Source organism: Bufo bufo, chromosome 1 (genome assembly GCF_905171765.1).
Source record: "Bufo bufo chromosome 1, aBufBuf1.1, whole genome shotgun sequence".
Classification (NCBI taxonomy): Eukaryota; Metazoa; Chordata; class Amphibia; order Anura; family Bufonidae; genus Bufo; species Bufo bufo.
Window position 1 is genome coordinate 760872965 of NC_053389.1, and position 27805 is coordinate 760900769.

The 27805-nt window shown below is 43.0% G+C and overlaps 1 protein-coding gene across 1 annotated transcript; it reads left to right on the plus strand.

Moving 5' to 3' along the window:
• SFTPB (surfactant protein B) lies at positions 1 to 26556 on the plus strand. The gene is made up of 11 exons (XM_040414627.1): positions 1 to 116; positions 2130 to 2260; positions 9101 to 9172; positions 11221 to 11340; positions 12587 to 12736; positions 15019 to 15105; positions 17167 to 17350; positions 17612 to 17763; positions 22195 to 22275; positions 22376 to 22483; positions 26434 to 26556. Exons 1-11 carry the CDS (start codon positions 68 to 70, stop codon positions 26467 to 26469), a joined length of 1170 nt encoding a protein of 389 aa, XP_040270561.1. The 5' UTR covers positions 1 to 67; the 3' UTR covers positions 26470 to 26556.
• The last annotated feature ends 1249 nt before the right edge of the window (positions 26557 to 27805 follow it).

The following is a 27805-nucleotide window of genomic DNA, read 5'->3' on the forward strand; positions in this document are numbered from 1 at the left end:
CTCTCCTCCTGTCCAGGTATCCTATATAGTCTCAGCAGTTAAGGCATGCTGCCCATTACAGGAAACCATGGAAGGACCACACCTGAGCCTGGCATGTCTCCTGTGGGTGATCGCGGGTAAGTGGCTTCACTGTATCATAGTATGTCAAAGTATATGATTGGTGAAATAGCAGTTTTATTCTTTTACTGGATCTGTGACGATTGTTTCCATGAAGGCAAAGAAGAGACATCTCTATTGCCAATAGAAATTTAAATCAATTTCAACCAAATGTGATGTGATTCTCTAGAATGTTCCGTGTTCTCTTTGGGTTTCATGCTCCTAAGTGTCCATGAGTCGTGTGATAAGCGCCTGTCTTATTGCTGACCTGCTGCCATTCCTTTCTGCTCTTCTAAGCATCAGCTAGATTTTCTGATACCGTGCCCAACACAGTGTAATCCAGGGCTCAGCAACCACCAACACTTCAATTAGTATGAAACTACAACTCCCAGCATGCCCAATCATTTCTATGGGAGTTCTGAGAACAGCCGAGCGAGTTTTCATGATGGGAGCTGGGGTGCAATCCTTCATTCTGGTCCTTGTGCTTGTTTCAAGTTGAAGGTCTGGCTTGGTTTACTCACTATTGTCTTCTCCGACAGTGATGTTAGAATCAGGTATTAGTGGTTTCACATCCATAAAGAACCTTGGAAAAACAACATAATTTGTATAGATATGTTATTACTTCGAAAGATTTTCTATATGATTTTCTGAGTCCCAGTCTGGTCTGTGTCCTTCACTAATGGGCACTTTGGTAAGAACTGATCCAAGCTTCTACATCTTCCAGATCCTCACCATCAACCCTAAATCTTGCTGGTCTTCCTGTTATTTTATGAGTGTTCTGTCCTCATGAGTAAATTAGAAGTTCTTGGTCTTTACAAAGCAATGGCATATTTCTAGGCTATCCCATCACTTTATGATCGGTAGGGATCTGACCTCAGGAACCTCCATCAATCCTGAGACTAAAGGTGCCGTACTGCTGCATATCCTTATTTGTAGGACAGCAAAACACATAGGGTCGTGTGCATGGGTCCTAAGACGGACACGTTGCACAGTTTATATTCTGCCGGTGCTGGTCATCAGTTTCAGAGCTTGATCTCATGCTTCCCACATATGCCTGAAACTTATTCTTGATCGTAGATTGGTTTCCCTTCTCCAAATCAGAGCACATTTTCACCTAGGGACCACTGATCCCCATTGAAAGCTATGTCAAAAACAGCTAAAATGTACCTTTGTGGCCAGAGGAGCGGTTACTGATCAGCAGAATGAAGGATCAGCAGAATGAAGGGTCAGCATCTCTCCAGCCATAATCTCGTCATGACAATACCCATCCTCATTTGGATGCCACTGTGCCATCTACTGCAGTGAAGACGTTGGGGTGCTCCAGCCAATGTGTTTGTGCCCGGTACTGCCGCACTGCCTGTTTATGTGAATTGGGATGAGCACGGTTGAACTGGAGTACCATGCAAACCACACTGCCATGGATATCTTTGTGCCATGTACTGCAGTGAATGGGTAGCTGACTTCCAGTGAGTGCTACTCAGTGCCGTAACTTCAATGGAGGTAAAGCATGCAACCGATATGGGACTTGTGGGGGGTGGCCCTGCACTGAGCCCATTCTTCTGTTCCCGATGTGAAAACACTGGATTTTCATGCAGCCACCAGTAGGGGGAGCTTAGTGTAATGAGACGATTACTGCTTTCATTGCAGACAATAATAGCTATATAAACTCACATGCCATGAGCTCCCCCTAGTGGTGGCTACAGGCAGACAGCTTTGTAATATGTGAAGTAAAGCAGGAGATTTATCGGTGAATTTATGCCAGGTGTCTGGTGTGAATACATTGAGAAATATGGTGGCGAGGATGAGCACCATATTTATAAAGTACCTGTTCCACTTCCACTGACTTAGAAGTCAATTAAAGTGGATAAAGCTAAAGGCAACTTTTTTATTACAATTATTTTGCACATAATACTAATACAATTATTTTGTGTAATCCAATCTACAAGACCCTTTAGTATGGTGAGGGACACATATTTCTCCCTAATTTCAACCTGTTCTCTGTTAACTCACATTGATCCCATGTCTCTCTGCAGCTGTATCTGGCAAAGTCCTGGTGAAGGAGGAATGCGCTCAGGGTCCAGATTTCTGGTGTCAGGACCTGGAGACGGCTGCTCATTGTGGGGCAGTGGATCATTGTAAGCAGAATGTATGGAAGGAAAATCAGGTAAAGAAGGAGTCATTAAATGGAGCCACAAAACTTTGATTTGGGCGTAAATCAACTTATACGATCGTTCATGAGGGAGAGAGGAGCTGCAGAACATGCAGATGGAGAGTCTGACAGCTTTACCACAGAACGGCACACTGCAGATTGCTGTGTACTGGGAAACAAAGAAGCCACAGAAACCAAATGAAGCTAAATGTTTAATAAAACATTACAAAAAATGTTCTATATCCAAATCGATAGATATTAGGCTTCTAAAGGTGTACATAACCTTTTTCTAATCCAGAGCACCTACAATCCTTATGCCCTGCATAAGAAAGGCATAGCAAGTGCTATGGAGTTTAAAGGGGTTGTCCAGGATAGGCGTCACTAGCTGATCAGCAGCTGCTCCCACTGAAGTTTGTATAGGCCATCATCTAAAAAAGGCCATTACTAACTGAAGGGGCCATGCTTTCCTCATGTCTTACATGTCTTACTATCTAACAGCATCTTCCCTCTATATGAAGTGTCATGATTTTTCTCTTCTATCTAGTTAGTGATGACTATGGGTGATGGAAGCAGCTGTTACTTTTAGGTCTATTTCTGTTCTGTGACATCACTGCCTTATTCCCTTAGGCCTTTGTGCGGCCGTTCCGTGCATTGGGGACCGCAAATCGTGCAACGTTCGTGCGGTGGATGGGACGGATCGAGACCCATTCAACTTGAATGGGTCCGTGATCCGTCCGCACCACAAAAAATAGAACATGTTTTATTTTTTTGCGGTGCGGAGGCACAGACAGAAACACCATGGAAACACCGCAGCTCCGGATTGCGGACACATTCAAGTGAATGGGTCTGCATCTATGATGCGTGGAGCACACAGCCGGTGCCCGCATACTGCGGACCAGCTGTTTGCGGGCCGCAATACGGCCACGGCCGGGCAACGGCCGTGTGCATGAGACCTTATTGTGACATCATGTGTTCTCTTTACTTACATGTTGACATCATTGTGTTTTTAATTTATGTGCTGTGATGTCACAGTGTACATGAGGACCTATTTTCTGGGTGTTATGCCTGTACTATGATATAATGGAGTGTATTATACCGGTTCAGTGAAATCACTGTTTGCATAATTCCTGGGCTATAATGTCACTGTGTGTAATTAATTTGCGACTAATGAGATATCGCTTTGTGAATTATCACAGTGAGTAGAGTTGTTGCGATACCAAATTTTTGATTCGGTTTCGATACCATGAAAAAGTATTGCGATACTCGATACCATTCGATACCACGCGAAAAAAATAAACAAAAAAAGCCACGTGCATTCCTCATTTTTAAAAATGGCGAATCGCGCAGTTTTTATTTTATTTTTTCTGTTCCGGCATTCACCACCTAGATTTTTTTTTTATATTTTAATAGTTTGGACTTTTCTGACGTGGCGATGTAATATGTTTATTTATATATTTTATATGTGAAATTGGGAAAAGGGGGGTGATTTATACTTCATATTTTAGTGTTTTTTTTTTTTTTTCACTTTTTATTTAATAACTATTTCCCCCCTTAGGGGCTAGAACCTGGGATCTTTCATCCCTTTTCCTATTCACCCTGATAGATCTCTATCAGGGTGAATAGGACTCCACACTGTCCCTGCTGCTCTGTGCTTTGTGCACACAGCATCAGGGATGTTACCATGGCAACCAGGGCTTCTGTAGCGTCCTGGCTGCCATGGTAACCGATCGGAGCCCCAGGCTTACACAGCTGGGGCTCCGATCAGAAGCTGCCACTGCACCACCAATGAGGGGGAGTGGAGAGGTCCCTGTGGCCACTGCCACCAATGATTTTAATACTGGAGGGTTGAGAGGGGCCGGCGCACTGTGCCACCAATGATTTTAATGGGATGGGGGGATTGAGGGGGGGGGGCACACTGCACCACCAATGATTTTACCCCTTTATACAGGAGGCGGGTACTAGCAGATCAGCGGCAGTTAACTGCCGCTGATCGCAGCTCCCTGTCAGGGGCAGGGTGCCGGCAATGCGATTCTGCTGACGGCACCCCACTCCTGTATGTGTTAAAGACTGACTACTGTATATGAGTCCAGACTTTCACTATTAGGCCACACAGAGCGGCGCCCAGCGATGTCTCAGCACTCACCATTTAGTCCTGGGCGCCGCTCCGTTCGCCCGCAGTGCCCCATTACTGTCTCCTCTCCTGCTCCACATGCTGCTGATTACTATCGGAGCGATGGGAGGAGACATCAGCTTCACTAGTGGGCGTTCCTTCTCCCTGGCTGTAGCGCTGTCCAATCGCAGCGCAGGGAAAAGGAACGCCCACTAGTGAAGCTGATGTCTCCTCCCATCGCTCCGATAGTAATCCTATCATTGGTGGCGCAGTGCGCCCGCCCCTCCTCCGCCCCTCTCTTCTCATTGCCGCCCCTCCTCCACCCCCTCTCTTCTCATTGCCGCCCCTCTCTTCTCATTGCCGCCCCTCCTCCGCCCCTCTCTTCTCATTGGTGGCAGCGGCAGCAGCACAGGGGGAGGGAGGACAGCTTCCTTCTCCCCGTGCTGCTGAGAGAGAACATGAGCGCGCCGATAGCAGCGCGCTCATGTTCAGAGATACTAGACTGCGCAGAAGCGCAGCCCAGTATCGAAAAAACGGAAATCCCGGTATCGTATCGATACCGGGACAAAAGTATCGATTGGGTATCGAAATTTCGATACCCGCAACAACCCTAACAGTGAGCATCATCAATGTACTATCATCGGGGGGCCACTTTAGGTATCAGCATCACTCTACCTGTCACCTCCTCAGGGTCAGACAGGAGTTTGAGGCTAGGTACGAGGACAGGGAGTCCCCACCATCAGGAGACGTCCCTGGGCAAAGGACCAGTTCAGGGCAGTAGTGGCAGGGACACCTTCCCTTCCATTCACCCAGTATGCTGGATCTGGCTGTGGCCCACCCGATTTTGACTAATTAGGTTTAGTTTTCTCATTAAAATTAGAAATTGTATCATTTACTAGGGTATTGCTGCTGGACGTGTTCATTTCTATATTGTGACATCACTGTGTACATTATCCCTGTACTGTGACATCACTGTGCACATTATCCCTGTACTGTGACATCACTGAGTATAGTATCCTTGTACTGTGACATCACTGTGTGCATTATCCCTGTACTGTGACATCATTATGTACATTATCCCTGTACTGTGACATCACTGTGTACATTATCCCTGTACTGTGACATCACTGTGTACATTATCCCTGTACTGTGACATCACTGTGTACATTATCCCTGTACTGTGACATCACTGTGTACATTATCCCTGTACTGTGACATCACTGTGTATATCATCTCTGTACTGTGACATCACTGTGCACATTATCCCTGTACTGTGACATCACTGTGTACATTATCCCTGTACTGTGACATCACTGAGTATAGTATCCTTGTGCTGTGACATCACTATGCTTTGCGGCAAGGGGCAGGGGTGCACCTAGCCTTTCTGCTGCCTGAGGCAAAAATTGAAATGGCCCCCCCCCCCCCTCCCACCATGCCAAATTTTCAACCTAACCCCTTCCCGCCCGACCTACCGTTAAAGACATACTCGGAAAACATTACATACAGCGCTACAAAACATACAGGGTAATACAGCGCCACATACTTCTTACATCCAGTGACATCTCCTCTGATATAGATGTTCTCTTTCCTCATCTTCTCCTTTCAGACCTGACCGCCATGATGATTTCTTTCAGCCATTTCTCATCTCTGCAGAGTTTGACAAACATACATCTTACTTTCCTACTTTTGCATCATCTTGCCACGTTCTCAACCCCCCATCCTGTGCCCACTGTGCTCTCCAATACTTTGATGCAGAAACAGTTCCTCTGAAAATACTAGTACCACGCAGATAGTGCCCGCTTCAATAATGTGTGCTAGTAGAAAAATACCCTTATAATGTGTGCCAATAGAAAAAATGACCCCTTATAATGTGTGCCAGTACAAAAACACCGCCTTATACTGTGTGCCAGAACAAAAATACCCTCTTATAATAAGAAACCTCAGATTTAACCCCCATATCAGATTCTCAGATCAGACCCCTATCAGACCTTCATAATAGACCCCCATATCAGATCCTCAGATCAGACCCCTATCAGACCTTCATAATAGACCCCCATATCAGATCCTCAGATCAGACCCCTATCAGACCTTCATAATAGACCCCCATATCAGACCCCCGTTAGACCACCATGTCAGACCCCCTTTAGACCACCATGTCAGACCCCCTTTAGAACTCCATGTCAGACCCCCATCTGACCTCAGATCAGACCCCCTTTAGACCTCCATGTTAGACCCCCATCAGACCTCAGATGAGACCTAAAATAAATAAGTTAACTTACTTCTCCTGGTCCACCGCTACTCTCCGGGTCTGGCGTTCCCTTCAGGCATTCTCAGCTCCCTGATATTCTCTGGGCATGCACTACGTCCTGATGCTCTACCAGTCAGGACAGTGCAGCATGGCACCAGGAAGGAAGACCAGGGAGGAGGGGTGAGTACACCACTCGCAGCGCTTCACTCCTCGCTCTTCCTGCAGTCTAGTGAGCGCTTCCATAATGGCAGCACTGCGTCTTAAAAGGCGAAAAATACAGCAACTGGCAGTGCGCCACTGGCAAGTGGGGCTCTGTGGGCCCTCTTGATTTAGGGGCCTGGTCGCAATTGTGTCCGCTGCGACCCCTATAGCTACGCCACTGTACATTATCCCTGAGTTGTTACTTCACTGTGTACATCATCCCACTAATGTCACCCCATGGTTATTTTTATACCTTTGGCTCATAATTAAAGGGGTTGCCTGGGCTTTAATTATTGATGACCTCTTCTGAGGATAGTTCATAAATTTTAGATTGGCAGGGGTACCCTGGGAACCCTCTCCGATCAGCTGTTTTGTAGTAGCTGTGGCAATAGAAACGGGCACCAAAACTACACATCTCCATCCATTGTGCTGTGGCTGGGGCTGGTTATAATGCAGCACCCTTCCCATTTCAGAGGCCTGTTTACGGCACTTGAGCGTCTGCAAAACAGCTGATCAGTGTGTTTTTTTGCGGTTTTGTATGCATTTTTGTTGTGGATTTCCTCTTCATGTTAACTACCTCATTGAAGTCTATGGGGAAAACAGTTATATACAAGGTGCGGAAACATACAAGCAATTGACATGCTGCATATTTAACCCTTAATGACTGCTGATACGCTTTTTTACGGCAGCCTAGTCTAAGTGCTGCACAGGTCTCCTGCTCTAACAGCCCCGATCGGCAGAAGCACTGATCATGGCCATTTAAGCCCTTAGATGCCACCATCAATAGCGACCGCAGCATCTAAGTGGTTTCAGAGGGAGAGGGCTCCTTCTGTCAGGCATCAGCACCTCTGTGAGTGAGATCACAGGGTACAGATGTCTGTACACAATTGCTAAGGGTCTAATGGAGGCCCGTGGTCTGCCCTCAGTGTATGCCTATTAGGCTGCACCAGAGACGCTTGCCAGAGTGCTTGTCAATATCCTGCTGACAGCATAATACACTGTATTAAGTAGTACAGTGTTTTATGTAAGAAATGAAAGGATTGCATGTCAAAGTCTCCTTGTGCGACTAACAAGTGATAAAAATAAGAGTGAAATAAAGTTTTAGTCAAAAAATATACCCTCTTTCCATTGAAAAACTGGTTTTCAATGAAAAAATAGCAAAAATGAAATCCCCTCCACATGCTAGGTATCTCCTCTGTAACAACCTGTTTATTTGCCAATAAAAAGATGGAATGAAAAGCAATAAAACATTGTATGTACCCAAAAATTATACCAATTAAAAATGTAGGTCGTCCTGCAAAAATCAATCCTTTACACAGCTCCGTAGAAACAAAATAAAAACGTTATAGGTCTTGGGATGCGGTCATACAAAAACATTTTTTTTAAAGATTTTTTTAGGGTGAGTTGATCAAATCCACTTCTGGGTTTGACTGAAAAACCTGCAGAAAAAACTGTCTCAAAATCTCCTCCAAGAAACTCTGTGTAAACCTACCCTTATTATACAAAAGTAGTAAAACTTTTAAAAAAAACTGACTCAGAGAGTAACGTTATTAAGTTGCTTATGCTGCAAGTGAACGTCGCAAAATTTAGAGCAAAAAAAGACAGTGGCAGTATTGATGTTTTTTCCATTCCTCTGCAGAAAGAGTAAAGGCTCACGCACACGACCGTTGTTTTGCGGAACGGAGCGGCCGGCCCCTAATAGACCAGTCCTATCCTTGTCTGCAATGTGGACAATAATAGGACTTGTTCTGTTTTTTTGCTGAACGGCCATGCGGACAGTTTGTGTGCATGAGCCCTTAATAAACGTTAATCATTTAGGGAGAGTTCACATCACAGTTATTTTTCGATTCTTCTGATCCTTCAGAAGAACAGAAAAAAACAAACAAATAAAAAAACGGATCCTGAGCACCAGTTATGCATATTCGGCATCTGTTTGAGCCATTTCCATCTGAGATACGTTTTTTTTCAATGGAAAGACGGATCAGAAGAACAGAAAAATAATGGTGATGTAAACTCTCCCTAAGTTACTATGTGTACCCCAAAATGGTGCCACTAAAAATTACTACTTGTCCTGCAAAAAACAAGCTACGGTTCTTCGAATGCAACGGCCCAAAATGCATACGGGATAAGCGGTTAAAATCCACACGGCAGGTCAATTTCTGCATGAAAAAAATATGAAAAGTGTATACAATCCCCACCGTGGGCAGGTAGCCTATTATAATGCCAGAATATAAAATATAATTTGCCTATATAACTTTACCGCTGTTTGTAATCACGTGTCTCCTCTTCTTTACAGGATGTTCTGTGTTCGCAGTGTAAGCAGATTGTCACAATCCTCATTAGCATGGCAAAGTCATCCCCAATCCAGGTATTATACAGGCCTATCACCAATATAGACTGAGTGAACCAACATTATATTAGAGGGTTTCAGCTGTTAGAAGAAGCCGCTCCAGTGAGTGCTGCGGCCACTTTCTAGGCCAGTGATGTCACGTTCTTCTGTCACGTGGCCTTGGTGCAGCTCAGCCCCATTGAAGTGAATGGGGCTGAGCTGTGATACCAAGCACATCCACTATACAAGGTGCGGCGCTGTGCTCGATAAGCTGTGAAGAGGCTGCTGGGCTCACCGGAGCACTGTGGTCTCTTCAGACAACTAATCGGTGGGGATGCTGGGAGTTGGACCCCACCACTCAAATATTAATGACCTATCCTGAGGATAGATCCTCAGTGTTGTACTCCTAGAAAACCTCTTCAAGTCTGGCGGGAGGTTTGTAAAAAATAAATAAAATGTGTGTGATTTTTTTCGATTAGTTGTGGCTGGTGCTGCCCCCTTCCCCTCACAAGGCTCTGCCCTAGGCACTGGACCTCAGGTGCAGAGTGGTACATATGGCTATGATCACACAACTTTTACAATTTAAAGAGTATGCCCATCTTTGACCATCATGTGACAGTTTATATATTAATCTACATAAAATGTTGAGTAGTTTTATCAATGTGATACATTACCTATCTTCTGCATTGTACTCCAGAGCTGCATTCACAGTGCTGCTGACTGTGATTGGACACGGTCAACAAGCATATTGTAAGACAAACCCGAGTAGAGCAGCTGAGCTCCTATAATGCTGTGGTATAGTTTATTTTTCTCTACATTAGATAAATGCACCTCCCCTGTAGGCTTAGTCATGTAGAGTTGGCTGTCAATCACAGAGTAGGACCGCCCACATGACTCCTAACCATTAAAAGAGCAATGTTTCAAATGTATAAATTACAAGTTTTACTGAATTGTTTCCCATAAAACTATGGAAACTACGCCGGTCTTAACAATCCCTTGTCCTGAAAGTGGATCTGCCAAAGTTATGTAGACGCGCCAGCCTCTGCATAACTTCGGCGCATCCACTGCCAGTCTAAATGTAAGACAGCTTCCTTGTTGGCCTAAATTTAGACCATTTTCTACGCCTAAAACAGGCGTACAAAATGATAAATGAGACGGGCCTGCCGGCCTGTCCCCTTCACCGCCAAGCCCCCTATTTTAGACCTGGCGTGAGCGGGGAAAAGTTGCAGGTTGCGGGGCAAATAACCTTTGCACCACAATCTGCGACAGATATATGCCAGAAAACTGGTGTATATCACTTGGTAAATGACCCCCTTCGTATCAATCTGCTCAGCTACTCCTGCTTTATAACCTGCTGCCTGCAGATTGCCCTGCAGTTTCATGGTGACAGGTTCCCTTTAAATAGTACAGTAAACAATAAACAACGGAACGGTATAAGTAGCAGATGACTAGCTTTTTATATTGTTATTAGGTAGATTATTAAAGGTCATGTACATATTTGGCGGCAGTCTTTTTATTATTATTATTATTATTATTATTATTATTGCATTGTGCTCATTTTGGGCTAAAAATAATTTTTCCAGTTGCTCTTGATTAAAAATTGTGACCTCCTTTCTCTGTGCAGCCTTGAGATTCTCTAGTAGCAGGCTCTGAATTTTTACTTTGTTCCGTCAGGCAGCTCAGCTGATGGTTCCTTATCTCTGAACTTATAAACACTCATTATAGCTCAATCCTTATCTTACTGATAAGAATGTGGCTTCAATAAGTGTATATGATCTTTTTAAAAAAGGTTCTGCTTTTTTAGAAATGAGTATTATTAGATGACCGTCACAAAGTGAAAGTACATTCGTACAGCTAGACAGTTAACCATTTGTGACAGAACAGCTCAATATTTTTTATAAAGACCAATTGAAGGAATTATTATTTAGCTCAAAATGAGTAAAATGCAATCATAAAAAAAATTGTCCCTGTTGGTGATCATGTGCATAAAGGTTTTTGTTTCCAATCATGTTAAAATGCATGACATGACATGCAGCAGGTAGCAGAGATATTCTCTTCCGTTTTTATGAAATGTCCTCTATCTGCAGTCAAGAATCAAGAACGTTCTACATCAGCAATGTTCCAGAATTCCTCCATTTGAAATGGAGTGCATTAAGATGGTGGATGAGTATGAAGAGGTGCTGTTGAGTGTTCTAGAAAACCGGTTTGTAAGTACCAGCTGATCTAAATAAACCACAGCATAATACAGTGAACACCATAAAAAATACACAGGCCATATTTTCCTATACAGGCACAGCATGCATTTAGTCCTGGAGGGAGTGCCTCTGTTCAAAGCTATGGACATTTTTGTGCTGTTCATTTTTTTTATTTGTTTTTTTTTTTATCGTTTGTTCGCTCCCTAAAAGCAAAATTAGTTAACTTTCTAAATAGTCTTCATTGTGCCAGTGTGTGTAAGTCCTTAACCTAGATGCTGGGGTTGTTGAATCCAACATAAACCTAGCAGAGCACTGCTCCTGTTTATGACGGCTCTGTGCTCTCCCCCTCCCTTCTCTCAGTGCTAGAGATAGCAGCAGCCAGGGGGAGCAGGTTGTACACAGAAGATCAGAGTGTGTAGAAGGGGGAAGCATCCAGAAAGGGTAATATCACACAAAAGAAGGGGAGATGGAAATCACAGCAACCATGGCAAACTCTACAAGGGGAGGAGAATCACACATGCATCAGTGACTGCCAGGGCAAGTACTATACTACCTCTATATTACCTGCTCTTGCACCATATTAATACACTGTCTTTATATTAACTGTCTCCCACACTGTATTAATACACTGAATTCAAATTACCTGTTTCTCAAACTTTATTCATACACTACTGCCATATTAGCTAGACTAAAACTATACTGATAAATGAGAGCTAGTGAAGACAGCAGCATCCTGGCCATACAGACCTCACACAGCCAACATGTATTTCTGCTAGGCACATGATCAATGAGAAAAGTCTGAAAATAGGAGCAGGTTGTAAATTGAATATCAGGAATCTAAAATGAATGAAGGAATGAAGATTGCAGACTGAAAGTTGTGCATTGTTTCTACTCAAGGTAACAACTAAAATATGCAAAAATAAAAAATGTTCCTCCATTTCAAATGTGTCCATAGTCTTAAAGGAAACATCTACATATATGAATTATGGATATGGATATGTTAATTAGGCAGTCACAGTACAGTGAGAAGAATCCAAGGAGGACCACCAGGGAGATAAAAGGGGAAGCCTGATGTAGTGAGGAGCACACCACAATATTTTGCTTTATTTTGTAAATCCACTTTAATGGCATACATGACAGAAGGTGTGAACTATTTGATGGACAGAGGCTAAGGGGCTACACAATCTGTGTCTCCAGGTCCAGAGCTGTAAATCTGATGCTGCTAATGAATGTATTAGAAATATTCATTGTCTTACAGAATCCTACTGCAGTCTGCACTAAACTAAGAATCTGTCAGTCAGAGGAAACCCTTCACTGGGACCCTGAACTGTTCACCAAACCAGTGCTGGAAAATATCTTACCTCTCATCCAAGAGACTATGCAGACCATGCATGCCAAGGCAACCCAGGTAAGAAGAGACCTTGAAGACTGTGTTGGGTAATGCCTTTCTAACAATTAGAGCTTGACATTGGATCTGGCCTTGGCCTACTAACCTTAGGTACATATCCATAACACTTTGGATTTTCCATGAGGGCAGCAAATAATCTGGGGTGTGGTAAACTCTTCTGTGTAGGTTTCTTTAGTTTCCATTTATTTAGCAAATTTTTCCACTGGATCAACGTAATATATTTTAGTCCATATGCAAATGAGCAGTTAAGTGCACCAAGGTCAGGCTTAAGCCACTCTGTGCACCCTTGCTCCTCCTGCTTCTTTGACCAGCCCCCCCCTCTCCTCCTTGATTGACAGGGACAGATTTGTGCCGTCATTCTGCCTGGCCCTGTCAATCAAGGAGTATGAGTGAACGGTAGAGGAAGAAGGAGAAGCAAGGGTGCACAGAGTGGCTTGGGTCAACCCTCTGTGCACTTAACTGCTCATTTGCATACGGATTAAAACAGGAATGAAGCAACAGATCTCTAAGTGAAAGGCATCGTTAGATTCAGCTTTGTGCCTGGTGTAACAGCGAATATCCTGATGACCACTTTAACCTCTTCCCGACTCCTTCCCAACCCATCGGTCAGGTCTTTAAAGATGGCGCCCACTCAGGAGCTGCAAGGGCACCATAGCCATTGGTTCTCTGCTGTTTTACACAGCAGACTTAACCCCTCAGATGCCGTGGTCAATTGCAACCACGGTATCTGAGCGGTGAAATCCAGAGGCCTATGCTCTCCTGGGAACTGAATGGCTCCCCTGAGCTGAGATCAAAGTAGCTGTTTGGTTGCTGTGGCAGACTCGGACCTTGTGAAGTTTCTATGGAGCCCAGTCTGTGGCAGGGCTTCATAGGAACATAGTGCATCTCCCATAGGCTGCAATGTTAAATCATTGCAATCTATGGGAGAAGCAATCAGGTATTCGCATGTTAAAGTCCCCTAGGGGAACTTAAAATAAGGAAAAAATATATATAACAATATATAAAAATTAAAATCACTCCCTTTCCCCATACCAACAATAAAAAAATAAACATCATTAGCACCTCCACATCCCAAAGCATGCGTACTATTAAAATAAAAAAATAGTTATCCCATACGGTGAATGGTAGAATGGTCAAAATAGACAAATTCACAGTTTTTTTGTCACTTCGCGTCCCAAAAAAATTTAATAAAAAGTGATCAAAAAGCCATTCATACCCAAGAATGGTATCAATAAAAACTACAGATCATGCCACAAAAAAATGAGCCCTCACACAGCTCCATAGATGTAATAATAATTATGGGGGTCAGAATATGGCTATGCAAAGAAAAAAATTTTTTAAGTATTAAAACACAAGACTATATAAATGGTGTCTCTGTAATTGTACTGACCCAGAGAATGAAGGTAACAGGTCAGTTTTACTGCCTAGGGAATGCCATAAAAACAAAACATAAATCTGTGGCAGAATTGTGTTTTTTTCTACTTCCATTTGGATGTTTTTCCAGCTACATTCTATACAGCATTAAAAGTCCTGTAAAAAAACAAGCCCTCATACGGTTATGTGAAAGGAAAAATAAAAAAGTTATGGCTCCGGGAAAAACAAAAAGGAAAAAAATGGATAATGGCTGTGCCAAGAAGGAGCTAAAGGTGAACAACAATTAAATTATTTTATTTTTTTTACCAGAAACTGTGCCATGCTTGCCATGGTTTATGTCTAGCACTACAGTCCAGCCCCTGTGAATCAAGTAAATGGGCTGAGCGACAGTACCAGACACGACCCATGGATAGGATGTTTGTGGAGGAAAGCGCACCTTCATCTCTCATCCTGTTGAAATGCTTATGCCATCTGCATGCGTGGCGGAATAAATGCTGATTCTTGTGCAGAAAAATCGCAGCGTAGTACAGTACCAGCAAAGTGTATGAGTTTACACAAATATATTGTACACTTTGCAGATTTTTTCCGTGGGGATTTTAAAATCTGCAGCATGTCATTTATGTTTGCGGTTTTAGCTGCAGATTTCACCCTTTTCAATGGAAGGATGAGATCTGCAGCGAAACTGCAGCAAATCCGCACCATAAGGGCTTATGCTAAATTGGCACACGGCACGCTAGAGATTGCCGGCACAATACAGGTGTATGACCCCTACACAACCACAACCACATAGGGGAAATGTCTTACTGGAGCACCGCTGGCTTTTGGGACAATCATTCATACTATGCAGACACTGTTCTCCTCATTGTGCTGTGTTGCTGGGTTCACCAATCTGTGTGACTGTTTTACAGAATGTGAAGGAAGAATGGCCCATCCCGATGCCACTTTGCTGGATGTGTAAATCATTTGTGTCAAAATTTGAGGCAGCCATCCCGAAGGTAAATTCAAAATGACCTTTGTCTGTCAAATAATTTGTTTGCTGGGGCTGTCCCCTAAAGGATATCACCTGTCCACAGGATAGTCTGATCACTGGAGGCCCCGCCACTGGCACCTTCACCAGTCACCAGAATTACTCCTTACTGCACCACCCCAGTGAGGAGTTTGAATGGAGCGGTGGTGATGTATGGGCTCCTTCTCAACAAGCCAAAATAACGTCACACCACAATTAAATCCAGACAAGTTCACTTGGAGCTTCAGAACTCCCTGCAATAACTGTCCTTTCAACACATGTGTTGGTGCCAAAGTACTTGAATGTGTTGAACATTATCAAAAATATTGATGGATGTTTAGTGACCATCCCTTATTTACGTATAAGAAAGGGAAGTGATTGTATAATATGTTAATTAGGAGTGGCATTCGTAAAAAGGAGGCGAGTAGACAGGCTGTCCTTGCTACGCAAAGGAAGGGAACATATCCATGTTTAAATTGCTTGCACTGTTGTACTATTATTAAAGGGGTTGTGTCACCTGGAATATTGGTGGCATATCGCTAGGGTATGTCTCCATTGTCAGATAGGTGTGGGCCCTGTGACGGACCCCCAGTACTTAGGAAGAGTATGTCCCCCTCTGTATTCTTCCTTACTCAGGAGAAATTGCAAACCACTGATCTGTAGCTTCCAGTTTCCCCAGTCACTGGTCGAGACTCAGTGTAGGTGAAACCAAAATCTCCTTTATTGAGCAACTGTACAAACTTATAAACAGAACTTGTGATCAGATACAACTAAAATCCCATCACATCCACCTTCCCCTCCCCAGACATTCTGTCTGTACCACACCACAGGGGTCCACCTGCTAATAGCTCCAGACAGCTCTAGCAAGAGCCTGGCCAGAATGCATTGTTCTGAGCTCCTCCAGAGTACAATGGGAGATAACGAGAGGGAGAGGGAGAAAGAGGGGTGCTGACAGTCTTTTCATAACCAGGTCACACAACATAACATAATTACACCCAACACCAATACACATATAACTCTTCACCATGTCGTCACTGGCCCCACCTCCGAAACCTGCACCTATCTCTAGAACGAAGTCCCAAAAGTGAAGGAGAGTGCACCTCGCTTGCAATTCCGCCCTCCATTCATTTCTATGACTCTATTTCCGCTGGCTCGGCTATTTCCAGCAATTCTATAGAAGCGAGTGACAAAAAGAGAGTAGACTTAATGAGGGAGGTGACTGCAGCAAGGAGGAGGAAGAAGAAATATCATGGGATAACTCCTTTAAGAGTAACTACTCTTTTTTGAAACTTTTGGTATGTCATAGGGACATATCAAAAGTGGTGATCGGCAGGGGTCCCAGCTCTGAGATCCCCACCGATCACTAGAACGAGGAGTCAGAAGTGCTCGGCTGAGTGCGAGACTTTAAGACTGTCTCAAAGACTTTCTATTGAAACTGTCTTCAGCACTCTAGTGAGAGCTTCTGACTCCTCGTTTTAGCTATCGGTGGGGTTCTCAGAGCTGAGACCCCTGCCGATCAACACTTTTGATTTGTCCCTATGACATATCAAAAGTTTCAAAAAAGTGTAAACCCGCTCTCCTCTCCCTCCGTTTTGCATGAGTAAGGGGGTGATGTCTCACATGGTGGGGGTGGAGGTCAAGATGGTGGTGGACTCGGTGTCCCTCATGTGATGGATTATTGCTTTCATGGATGAAGATTTTTAAGAATAAAAAGGATGAAGGTGTTTGTTCCTGGTCGTGAGAGGTTATTGCTCACCAGGAGATGAAAGGAATATATCGTACACGTCTACATTTGTTGTAGGGACGTATGTGCACCACCACCGCTCCAGCCCCATAGACACTGAATGAAGCGGCAGGACGCATGCATGACCACCGCTCCATCCAAACTCCTCCTGTTGTGCCCCAGTTCTAGTCTACATGAGGTTCCCAGATATCTGTGGATAGGTGAGAAATTAGTTTTGTAGGACAATTTCTTTAAATATGCCAATAAGCAGTAGAGCACATATGTATGTATATATAACCTGCATGCTGGTATGTTTCATGTATACAGGCAGCCATTGCCAAGGGCGCATCACAGCTATGCCATGCGCTATCACCAAAACTATCCGGGGTGTGCCAGTGCTTGATTGAGAAGTATACCATTGTTGTTTTGGACACCATACTGGGAATGCTGGGACCAAAGCTGTTGTGTGGGCTGCTATTCATGTGTGTGACAGATGAAAACTGTGAGCCAGGTGAGTGCGGGTACGGCTGCCATGTCTTAGCCAAACTCATAGGAACACATTATGTACAGTAATTAGAGGATGAGACACATAGAAACCTTTACCCCCTCCCCACATATACCCGAAATATAGGGGAAATTTACTGGCCCGCCCTGACCCACCACTTGCATTGTGAGCCTTGGGCCCCTCCTGGTGCACACCAATGGGTCCACAGATTTGATAGTTTCTCCTTACTAAATAAATGTAGATGATTAGATGATTTTCTCTCTTCAGAGGTGATGCCAGTGCTGGAATCTGATATAACCTGCGACACTTGCATGGCCATCACATCCATTGTGAAGAGTACAAGAGGTATGAACATAACGCAGGAGGAAGTGAGTGCGTCTCTCTCCAAAGTCTGCACCTCTGCAAAGGACTGGAAGGAGGTAAGAAAGATGGAGGGTAATGGGGTAGCTATAGGGCCTGCTGGGGGCAGCCCACATACCGTGGGGACTCACTACCCACTATCCCCGATGGCCGACTGCTGACCAGCTGAGAAGAGAGGGCCAGGTATGCATGTGGCTCCATCTTGGACAGAACTGCAGTTTGGTCTCTGTAACTACTACCAACGGCCATGTGCATGCGGCCACCTCTCCTGTACATGGCGGTCTTCCAGATGCCAAAAAAATACGTTTGACAGTGAAGATCAAATATATCCAATTGTCTTCAACTATGGACACCTAACAGTGCCGAGCAGCTCCATACAGACAACAGAAAGATCTATAGCTTACGTTTAAAGAGGAGCTGTCACCTCTTCTATCAACTACTGGCATCCCCCATGTAATAACAGTTCTGGAGCATCTATTCTTATGACTCTATACTATGCTATTGCTTTATTATTCCTGCTAGAAGTTCTGAATGAATTGCTAGCAGTCTGCAAAGAAGGTTCAGATGGGTATCACCCAGCTGAGGGTGTGTCCCCTGCACAGTCTGACACTATCCAATCAGTGCTGCCTGTGTCAGATTGTGTAGGGGACACATCCCCAACTGGTAACACCCATCTGGACCTTCACTGCTGTTAGTTTCACTGTTAGCAATTCACTTATAAGTTCTAATAGGATTAATAGAAGACTGGCACAACATAGAGTCATAAGAATAGATGTGGAAATACAAGTAGTCAGTGTCACTCAAACAGATGTGTCACCAGAGGGGGCAGGTCCTCTTTAGAGATGCAGTACTGTAATAACATTGACAGAAAACTCCACGTGAGAGCAGATGGAGCTTTCCCTAACTTCCATTTATGTTATTGGATCTGGGTGCCTTTCTATTAACCCTTAGGATACCGCAGGTTTTTTCGTTGCGTTTTCATTCTTCTTCCCTATTTTCCTTGAGCCATAACTTTTTTATATTTCCGGTCACATAGCTGTATGATGGCTTATTTTTTGTGGGACAAGTTGTACTTTCTAATGCCACCATTAATTATGGCATAAAATGTAGTGGGAAGCGGTAAAAAAATTCCAAATGGGGTGGAGTTGGCAAAAAACGCTATTTCCTCCATCGTTTTACGGGTTTTGTTTCCACGGTGTTTCGTTTGCAGCAAAACTGATGCCCATGCCCTTCATTCTCTGGGTCAGTATGATTACAACGATACCCCATATGTATAGATTTTTTATGTCTAAATAGTGTAAAAAATAATTTAAACTTTGATTTTTTTTACATCACCATATTCTGACTCCTATAACTTTTTATATTTATGTCTACTGAGCTGTTTAGGGGCTCATTTTTTGAGGAACAATCTGTAGTTTTTATTAATACCATTTTGGAGTGTGCATGACTTTTTGATCACATTTTATAAAAAAAAATTTGTTATAGAGAAGCAATGAAAAAATGGCAAATTGCCCATTTTGACCATTTTTTCCGTTACGCCATTCGCCGTATTGGAAATTTAGATTAGCACATCCAAAGTCACAGGGGCACATCCATAAAGCTAGCATGCAGACAGCAAACAAAAAACGTATGGCAGCACACCATTATACATGAAAACAATAGAACTAGGGATTAGGGATTAAAGTGGTACTATACCGACTATACATGAAAAATGGAAGCTGTTTTCGCATATTTTTCATCAAACGTGTGTCAGACCCATCTACCAACGTCAAGATGGCTTCTAGCTTTATGGATGTGCACCTGTGGCTTTGGGTGTGCTAGTCTAAATTTGCTTGTAGAATATTTATAGGACATTCATGAGCCATCCAGTGAGATATTGGCTCCCCCGTAGTCATTAGACTGTCGGTATTTTCAGCCATATAAATATCAAATAACATCATAGGCTTACATGTATGGTTGGAAAGTCCTATAGAGACATAAAGGGGTTGTCGAGGATTAGAAATACATGGCTGCCTTCTTCCAAAAACAGTGCCACACCTCTCCGCAGATTGTGCCAAATTCACTTAAAGGGAACCTGTCGCCGTGAAAATGCGATGTAAGCTACTGGAAGCATTTTATAGAGCAGGGGGAGATGAACAGATTGATATATAGATTTATAGAAAAAGATTCAGTAAAACTTGTCATTTGTACATTTATATTCCTGCTCATTCGGGGCTTTGAGATCAAGGAGGCGGTCCTATCAGTGATTGACAGCCTTCCCTCTATGAGGAGGCTATCCTATCATTGATTGACAGGCTTCCCTCTATGAGGAGGTGGTCCTATCAGTGATTGACAGGCTTCCCTCTATGAGGAGGCTATCCTATCATTGATTGACAGGCTTCCCTCTATGAGGAGGCTATCCTATCATTGATTGACAGGCTTCCCTCTATGAGGAGGAGGTCCTATCAGTGATTGACAGGCTTCCCTCTATGAGGAGGCGGTCCTATCAGTGATTGACAGCTATCTCTGTATACACAGTCGTAGAGGGAAGCCTGTCAATCAGTGATAGGACCGCCTCCTGGACTGCAAAGCTCAGAATGAGCAGGAATGTAAATGAATGAAAAACAAGGTTTGTTAAATCTTTACCTATAAAACTATATCAATCTGCTCAGCTCCTCCTGCTCTATAACATGTTGCCTGCAGATTACTTTGTATTTTCACGGTGACAGTTTCCCTTTAAAAGGAGATGAACTGCAATACCAAACACAACCCATAGACAAGTGTGACCCTGTTTCTGGTAGCAGCCATGTTTTTCTCATCTTGTATAAGCAATAAAATCAATGGAAATGGTGTCACCCAGTGGTCATATTTTAAAGAAAAACATAAACCTAATAAATACCTATACAATGTATTTACCATCATATATCTTTAACATTAGGATTCTTTTACAGGGAGTGCAGAATTATTAGGCAAGTTGTATTTTTGAGGATTAATTTTATTATTGAACAACAACCATGTTCTCAATGAACCCAAAAAACTCATTAATATCAAAGCTGAATATTTTTGGAAGTAGTTTTTAGTTTGTTTTTAGTTTTAGCTATTTTAGGGGGATATCTGTGTGTGCAGGTGACTATTACTGTGCATAATTATTAGGCAACTTAACAAAAAACAAATATATACCCATTTCAATTATTTATTTTTACCAGTGAAACCAATATAACATCTCAACATTCACAAATATACATTTCTGACATTCAAAAACAAAACAAAAACAAATCAGTGACCAATATAGCCACCTTTCTTTGCAAGGACACTCAAAAGCCTGCCATCCATGGATTCTGTCAGTGTTTTGATCTGTTCACCATCAACATTGCGTGCAGCAGCAACCACAGCCTCCCAGACACTGTTCAGAGAGGTGTACTGTTTTCCCTCCTTGTAAATCTCACATTTGATGATGGACCACAGGTTCTCAATGGGGTTCAGATCAGGTGAACAAAGAGGCCATGTCATTAGATTTTCTTCTTTTATACCCTTTCTTGCCAGCCACGCAGTGGAGTACTTGGACGCGTGTGATGGAGCATTGTCCTGCATGAAAATCATGTTTTTCTTGAAGGATGCAGACTTCTTCCTGTACCACTGCTTGAAGAAGGTGTCTTCCAGAAACTGGCAGTAGGACTGGGAGTTGAGCTTGACTCCATCCTCAACCCGAAAAGGCCCCACAAGCTCATCTTTGATGATACCAGCCCAAACCAGTACTCCACCTCCACCTTGCTGGCGTCTGAGTCGGACTGGAGCTCTCTGCCCTTTACCAATCCAGCCACGGGCCCATCCATCTGGCCCATCAAGACTCACTCTCATTTCATCAGTCCATAAAACCTTAGAAAAATCAGTCTTGACGTTCAGCTTGTGTGTCTTGTTCAGTGGTGGTCGTCTTTCAGCCTTTCTTACCTTGGCCATGTCTCTGAGTATTGCACACCTTGTGCTTTTGGGCACTCCAGTGAAATATGGCCAAACTGGTGGCAAGTGGCATCTTGGCAGCTGCACGCTTGACTTTTCTCAGTTCATGGGCAGTTATTTTGCGCCTTGGTTTTTCCACATGCTTCTTGCGACCCTGTTGACTATTTTGAATGAAACGCTTGATTGTTCGATGATCACGCTTCAGAAGCTTTGCAATTTTAAGAGTGCTGCATCCCTCTGCAAGATATCTCACTATTTTTGACTTTTCTGAGCCTGTCAAGTCCTTCTTTTGACCCATTTTGCCAAAGGAAAGGAATTTGCCTAATAATTATGCACACCTAATATAGGGTGTTGATGTCATTAGACCACACCCCTTCTCATTACAGAGATGCACATCACCTAATATGCTTAATTGGTAGTAGGCTTTCGAGCCTATACAGCTTGGAGTAAGACAACATGCATAAAGAGGATGATGTGGTCAAAATACTCATTTGCCTAATAATTCTGCACTCCCTGTAATGTACATGATGTTTTCTTTTTTTCTATGGCCTTAGTGTTATGCATTCATTCAAGACCACCAGACAGAACTATCTGATCTTCTCCTGAAACCGTGGGACCACAAGATCACCTGTCAGGTATACTGCACATTACACCCAGCATCTCATACCGGCTGCCAATGCCCGGATGTGGGTAAAATAGTACTACATGACTATGCATCTTATCTCTTGTCCACAGACGCTAGGTGTTTGTCCAGCTCCTTCTAAGACCGTGCCTGAGAACAGTGCCTGTGCAGCTGGACCCTCATATTGGTGCCACAGCCTGGACAATGCAAGAGAGTGCAAGGTAAGGGATGACCACCCTGAAAATATGTAATGTCGGTCACCTTCGGATAATGCAGCAGATATACGAAACCTGTCTAAAATGTACAGAGTGTAAACAGAAAAAGTTATTGCCGAAAGACCCCTTTAAGTGATGCCCGCAGCCTGTCTCCAGTATTGAAAGATTCATACTTACCTGCTCCCGCCACTCCAGTCCTGCATGGTGATTCCTGAGTCCATCTTCTGGTCCCCGAACTCATTTACTCACAGCCAGGCATGGTCACCTGCTCCGCTGCAGCCAATAACTGGCTTCAGCAGTGACGTGTCCACAAGCAATCCCTCACTGCTGAAGCAGAGGAGCAAGTGACCATGCCCATTCCCAGCCAGGGACCAGAAGATGGACACATGGAAGCCAGCATGGGGGCCAGAGCGGCAGGAAGCAGGTACTGTAAGTATGAATCTATCAATGGTGGGGGCAGGCAGTAGGCATCAATTAAAATTATTAGTTATTCGTGGAAAACCCCTTTAAAGTGTAACTCACTCTTTTTTTTTGTATTGTGTCGGGGCAGCGATACTGGCACTTTTTGTAATATACTTGAATTACTGAAATTGTACATTTCTATTAGAAAAATAGCTCTAAAACAACGTCCCCCTGTCTACTGTTTAGATGACACAGTCAGTATCGACCGCGTCTTCACAGTTAACAGAAGACAGGAAGTATTGCTTTAGAGCTATTTTTCTAATAGAAATGTACAATTTCAGTAATTATAATACAAAAATGGTCAGTATCACTGCTCCTACACATTACAAAAAAAATAAAAAAAAAATAAAATCACACTTTAAGTGGGCCATACACATGAAACAACGATTGGTCGAATTTGGTTGATCACGCCATTTCAACCTTGCTGCTCTCATTTTTGGCAGACACAGCTCGGTCAGTGGCCATCATAGTCGTCTGCACTCATTTTTCAGATCTCATGTGTATGTCCAGCTTTAGACAGGCAATCCGCCAGATTTATCACAGTGGCTCAGGCCGGATGATAAATCTGGTGCAGCTTTAGGCCACCTGTACTCATTGCAGATTGCCATGCGGAAAAACTGCAGAGTAGTACAGTACCAGCAAGGCGTAGATGCCACAAATCTCATGTACAGTTTGCAAAAATTTTCAATGTGGAAATTGACCTGCTGCGCAGATTTCCAAATAGATAGCATGCCAATTATGTTTGCGGTTTTTGGCTGCAGATTTCACCCTTTTCAATGGAAGGATGAGATCTGCGGCAAAACCGCACCTAATTCGGCTCTTGGTGTGGATATGTTGCAGAAATGCACATAAATCTGCACTCATGTGCAGGAGGCCTTAGACCGTCCAGTCTAACACAAAGCCAGGCCCCCTGGTGAGTGAGAGGCAATGGAGTATTCTTTCTGCTTACTTTCTTCATAAATGTCTAAATGGAGATGCAGTAAATTGTGCCAAAAAAAATCCACATTTTAGCACAAATGACCCCAGAATTCAGACGCAACCACATTAGTAAATATAGGCAAATGTGACCACAGATAACCAGATGCACTGTCTAGAAAGGAAAGGCCTCCCATAATGTCAGGAGTCTTGTTTATTGGTTTCTATATATAATAAGCAATATAAATAGACCAGTACGGTGCTTCTTCATCGCTCACAGCTCTTGTTAGGGTCTGAATCTCATCTTTTCTCTTGCTCTTACCATTTGTAAAGCTACTGGACATTTTTAAATGGTCACATCTCACACAACTTTGCATAAATCAGCTGTACAGTTGAATATAAGAAACTTTGTAATATATCTTAGTGGAAAAAACCTTGTTCTTCACTTATCAGCTCTTTTCCACTCCTTCCCCCAAACGTTTAGTCTAAATTCTATGCTGAATCAATCTTGTGACTGAATTATCAGATGACATCAGCCCATAGATATCTATGGGGAGAGATAGAGGACAGGGCAACTAATAGTAAGGGCTCCTTCACATCTTGGTGCGGTGCAAGTGTGCACTGCACACGGAGTGAACCCTGAAACATTACATTTTGAATGCCTGTCTTTCTTCATGTACCATTGTTCTGTAAAAAGAAAATCATGGTAAGGACTAGTGTTGTCCGACTTACATGCTAGACTTGTCCTTTCAAGTAAATGAGTCTGTAAAGTAATGGTCAGTAGAAGGGCATCATCCGTGTGGCATTCTTCAGGTGTTTTTGATGGGTGTGAAAAACGTATAACATACTGATGCGATACATATGGAAAAATGGACAGAAAGCAGATTCCACATATATGGGAAATCATCAATTTTTAGTGTACAGCGCACGTACAAGTTTTACATCACTCATCGGAAGAAGCCCTGTATGTGTTCTCTCACCCTAAGTGCTTTATTCACATCACTACTGCTCAGTACTTCTCCATATGTTATGTATGGTGCTTCTGACTGATTCTGGGTGAGTGAGAGTGATGAAGCAGAGTTTCCTATCTCTATGAATAGTCTAAGGACAGACATCATTACAGCTAGTCTCCACCCACAAGCTCAGAGGAGAATTAAGCCCGCAGACGGGAAAAACTGCTAAAAATGCAGGATACAGGTCATATGATGGTCAGATATTGCGTTATCACACATACAGTGCTGCCCATAATTATTCATACCCCTGGCAAATTTTGACTTAAAGTTACTTTTATTCAACCAGCAAGTCATTTTTTGACGGGAAATGGCATAGGTGTCTCCCAAAAGATAATAAGACGATGTACAAGAGGCATTATTGTGGAAAAAAAACAATTTCTCAGCTTTTATTTACATTTGAGAAAAAAAATACAAGATATTCCGCACTGTGGAAAATCTCAGAGGACGTGGTCGGAAGCCAAAAGTGACACCTTTGCTGGCCAGGAGGATAGTTAGAGAAGTGAAAAAGAATCCAAGGATCACCACCAAGGCCATCCTGGTGAATCTGGGCTCTGCTGGTGGCAATGTCTCAAGGCAGACAATCCAACGGACACTGCACACTGCTGGGTTCCACGGATGCAGACCAAGGAGGACGCCACTTCTCCAGATAAGGCACACAAAAGCTCGCTTGGCCTTTGCAAAAGCTCATCTAGACAAAGAAGAAGACTTCTGGTCTTCTGTGTTATGGTCAGATGAAACAAAAATTGAATTGTTTGGTCACAATGATTCCTTCATTTGGCATAAAAAAGGAGAAGCCTTCAACCCAAAGAACACCATCCCCACTGTCAAACATGGTGGTGGGAACCTAATGCTTTGGGGGTGTTTTTCAGCCAATGGACCAGGGAACCTAATCACAGTAAATGAAAATGACCCAAAACACACAGCAAAAGTGGTGAAGAAATGGTTGGCAGACAACAGCATTAACGTTTTGCAGGGGCCCAGCCAGAGTCCAGACTTGAATCCAATTGAGAATCTGTGGAGGGAGCTAAAGATCATCAGGGTGATGGCAAGAAGACCCTCCAACCTGAAAGATTTGGAGCTCATTGCTAAAGATGAATGGGCAAAAATACCTGTGGAGACATGCAAAAAGCTGGTCTGCAATTATAGGAAGTGTTTGATTGCTGTAATAGCCAATAAAGGCTTTTCTATTGATTATTAAGAAGGGTATGAATAATTTTGGACTGGACACTTTTTGCTCAAATGTAAATAAAAGCTGAGATGTTTTTTTCCACAATAATGCCTCTTGTACATCGTCTAATTATCTTTTAGGAGACGCCTATGTCATTTCCCGTCCAAAAATTACTTGCTGGTTGAATAAAAGTAACTTTAAGTCAAAATTTGCCAGGGGTATGAATAATTATGGGCAGCACTGTATCTGTACACAGGGGACCTTATTCTGGATAGATATGACAACCCTGACATTATGGAGTTCTGATCTCCCAGACTGTCTGTAGATGTCTTAAAATACTAATCTGTGATCATTATGTGTAACATGTCGAGTAATAAACACACATTTTTATTTTCCAGGCCATAGGACACTGTCTGGCACATGTTTGGTACTGAGGTCCATTCTGCTTTCCTTCACGTTACATAATCCTTTGTGTGAAAAGGTCGTTCTTTCCTGATGACTCAATAAACTACTGTCTGTATGAAATCTGTCTCCTCTTCTGTTTTCACACTAAGCCTGATCGCATTTACACTTTAGGATACATGCACACAGGCAGAAACGTCTGTCCAGATATAAAGTTTGCATCTATTGTGTTAGTGCATTATTTTCTGTGATTTTTATTTTATAAAAAAAAGCCATGCACATCCGCATATTCATTTCTCATATCGTGCAGGATGATTTGTATCTGTGAATTTTGATTAGTGTTTAATATATTCTTAAAAAAAAAACGGAAAAATCCAGCACATGCACTACGGATAAAATCCAATCTCTTTATTATAATCCTTTAAAATTCCATGAGCTGATCAGAATGCTTTACGGTCTACGCGTTTCGAAAGTCTTTCTTATTCATGACCATACTGTGTAGCCAAATTTTCTGGTTTAAAAAACCCTTCACCCACCTCAGACACTCCACCATTACCATGTGTGAATCATCACCGAATTGGAATCGGTGGTGTGTCTGGTGACACCATAAAATACTAAACTACTTATAATAGGGAGTCTTTTTGGAGCTTCTTATTGCATACCAGGATTCCAAAGGGCATGAATAATAGACACAATCTCATCTTTGAATATTGATCTATATATTCTGTACGACTGTATGCGATTGTTGATTCATTTTTCCTTTTGTAGAAGCTTGTTTTTGGCAAGTAGTTTTGTATTTTATAATGTCACCAGACACAACCCCGATTCCAATTCGGTGATGATTCACACATGGTAATGGTGGAGTGTCTGAGGTGGGTGAAGGGTTTTTTTTAAACCAGAAAATTTGGCTACACAGTATGGTCATGAATAAGAAAGACTGTCGAAACGTGTAGACCGTAAAGCATTCTCATCAGCTCATGGAATTTTAAAGGATTATAATAAAGAGATTGGATTTTATCCGTAGTGCATGTGCTGGATTTTTCCAAGAAAGTGTCTCCCTGATCCGGGGTTCATTGCACGCTTGTCGAGAGGAGCAGGTGAGCGGGAAATATTTTGGTATATGATAGTTTTTTATATAAATCGAGTATAACCTTCAAGTGTGAATGCGCTCCTATTATCCTGGCACTTTTTGCCCCTTCTATCCCATAGGCGGCCTTGATTAGGTGGTACATATAGCTGTGCGGGCTCCTTCTCTCATTGGTTGCTGGAGGCACACAGAGGTGACTAGGAGCAGCACACCATATGTGCGGGATCTGCTCCCCTGAATGTAGATGCCCAAAGGCATAGGTAGGTTTAGAGTAGGACCTG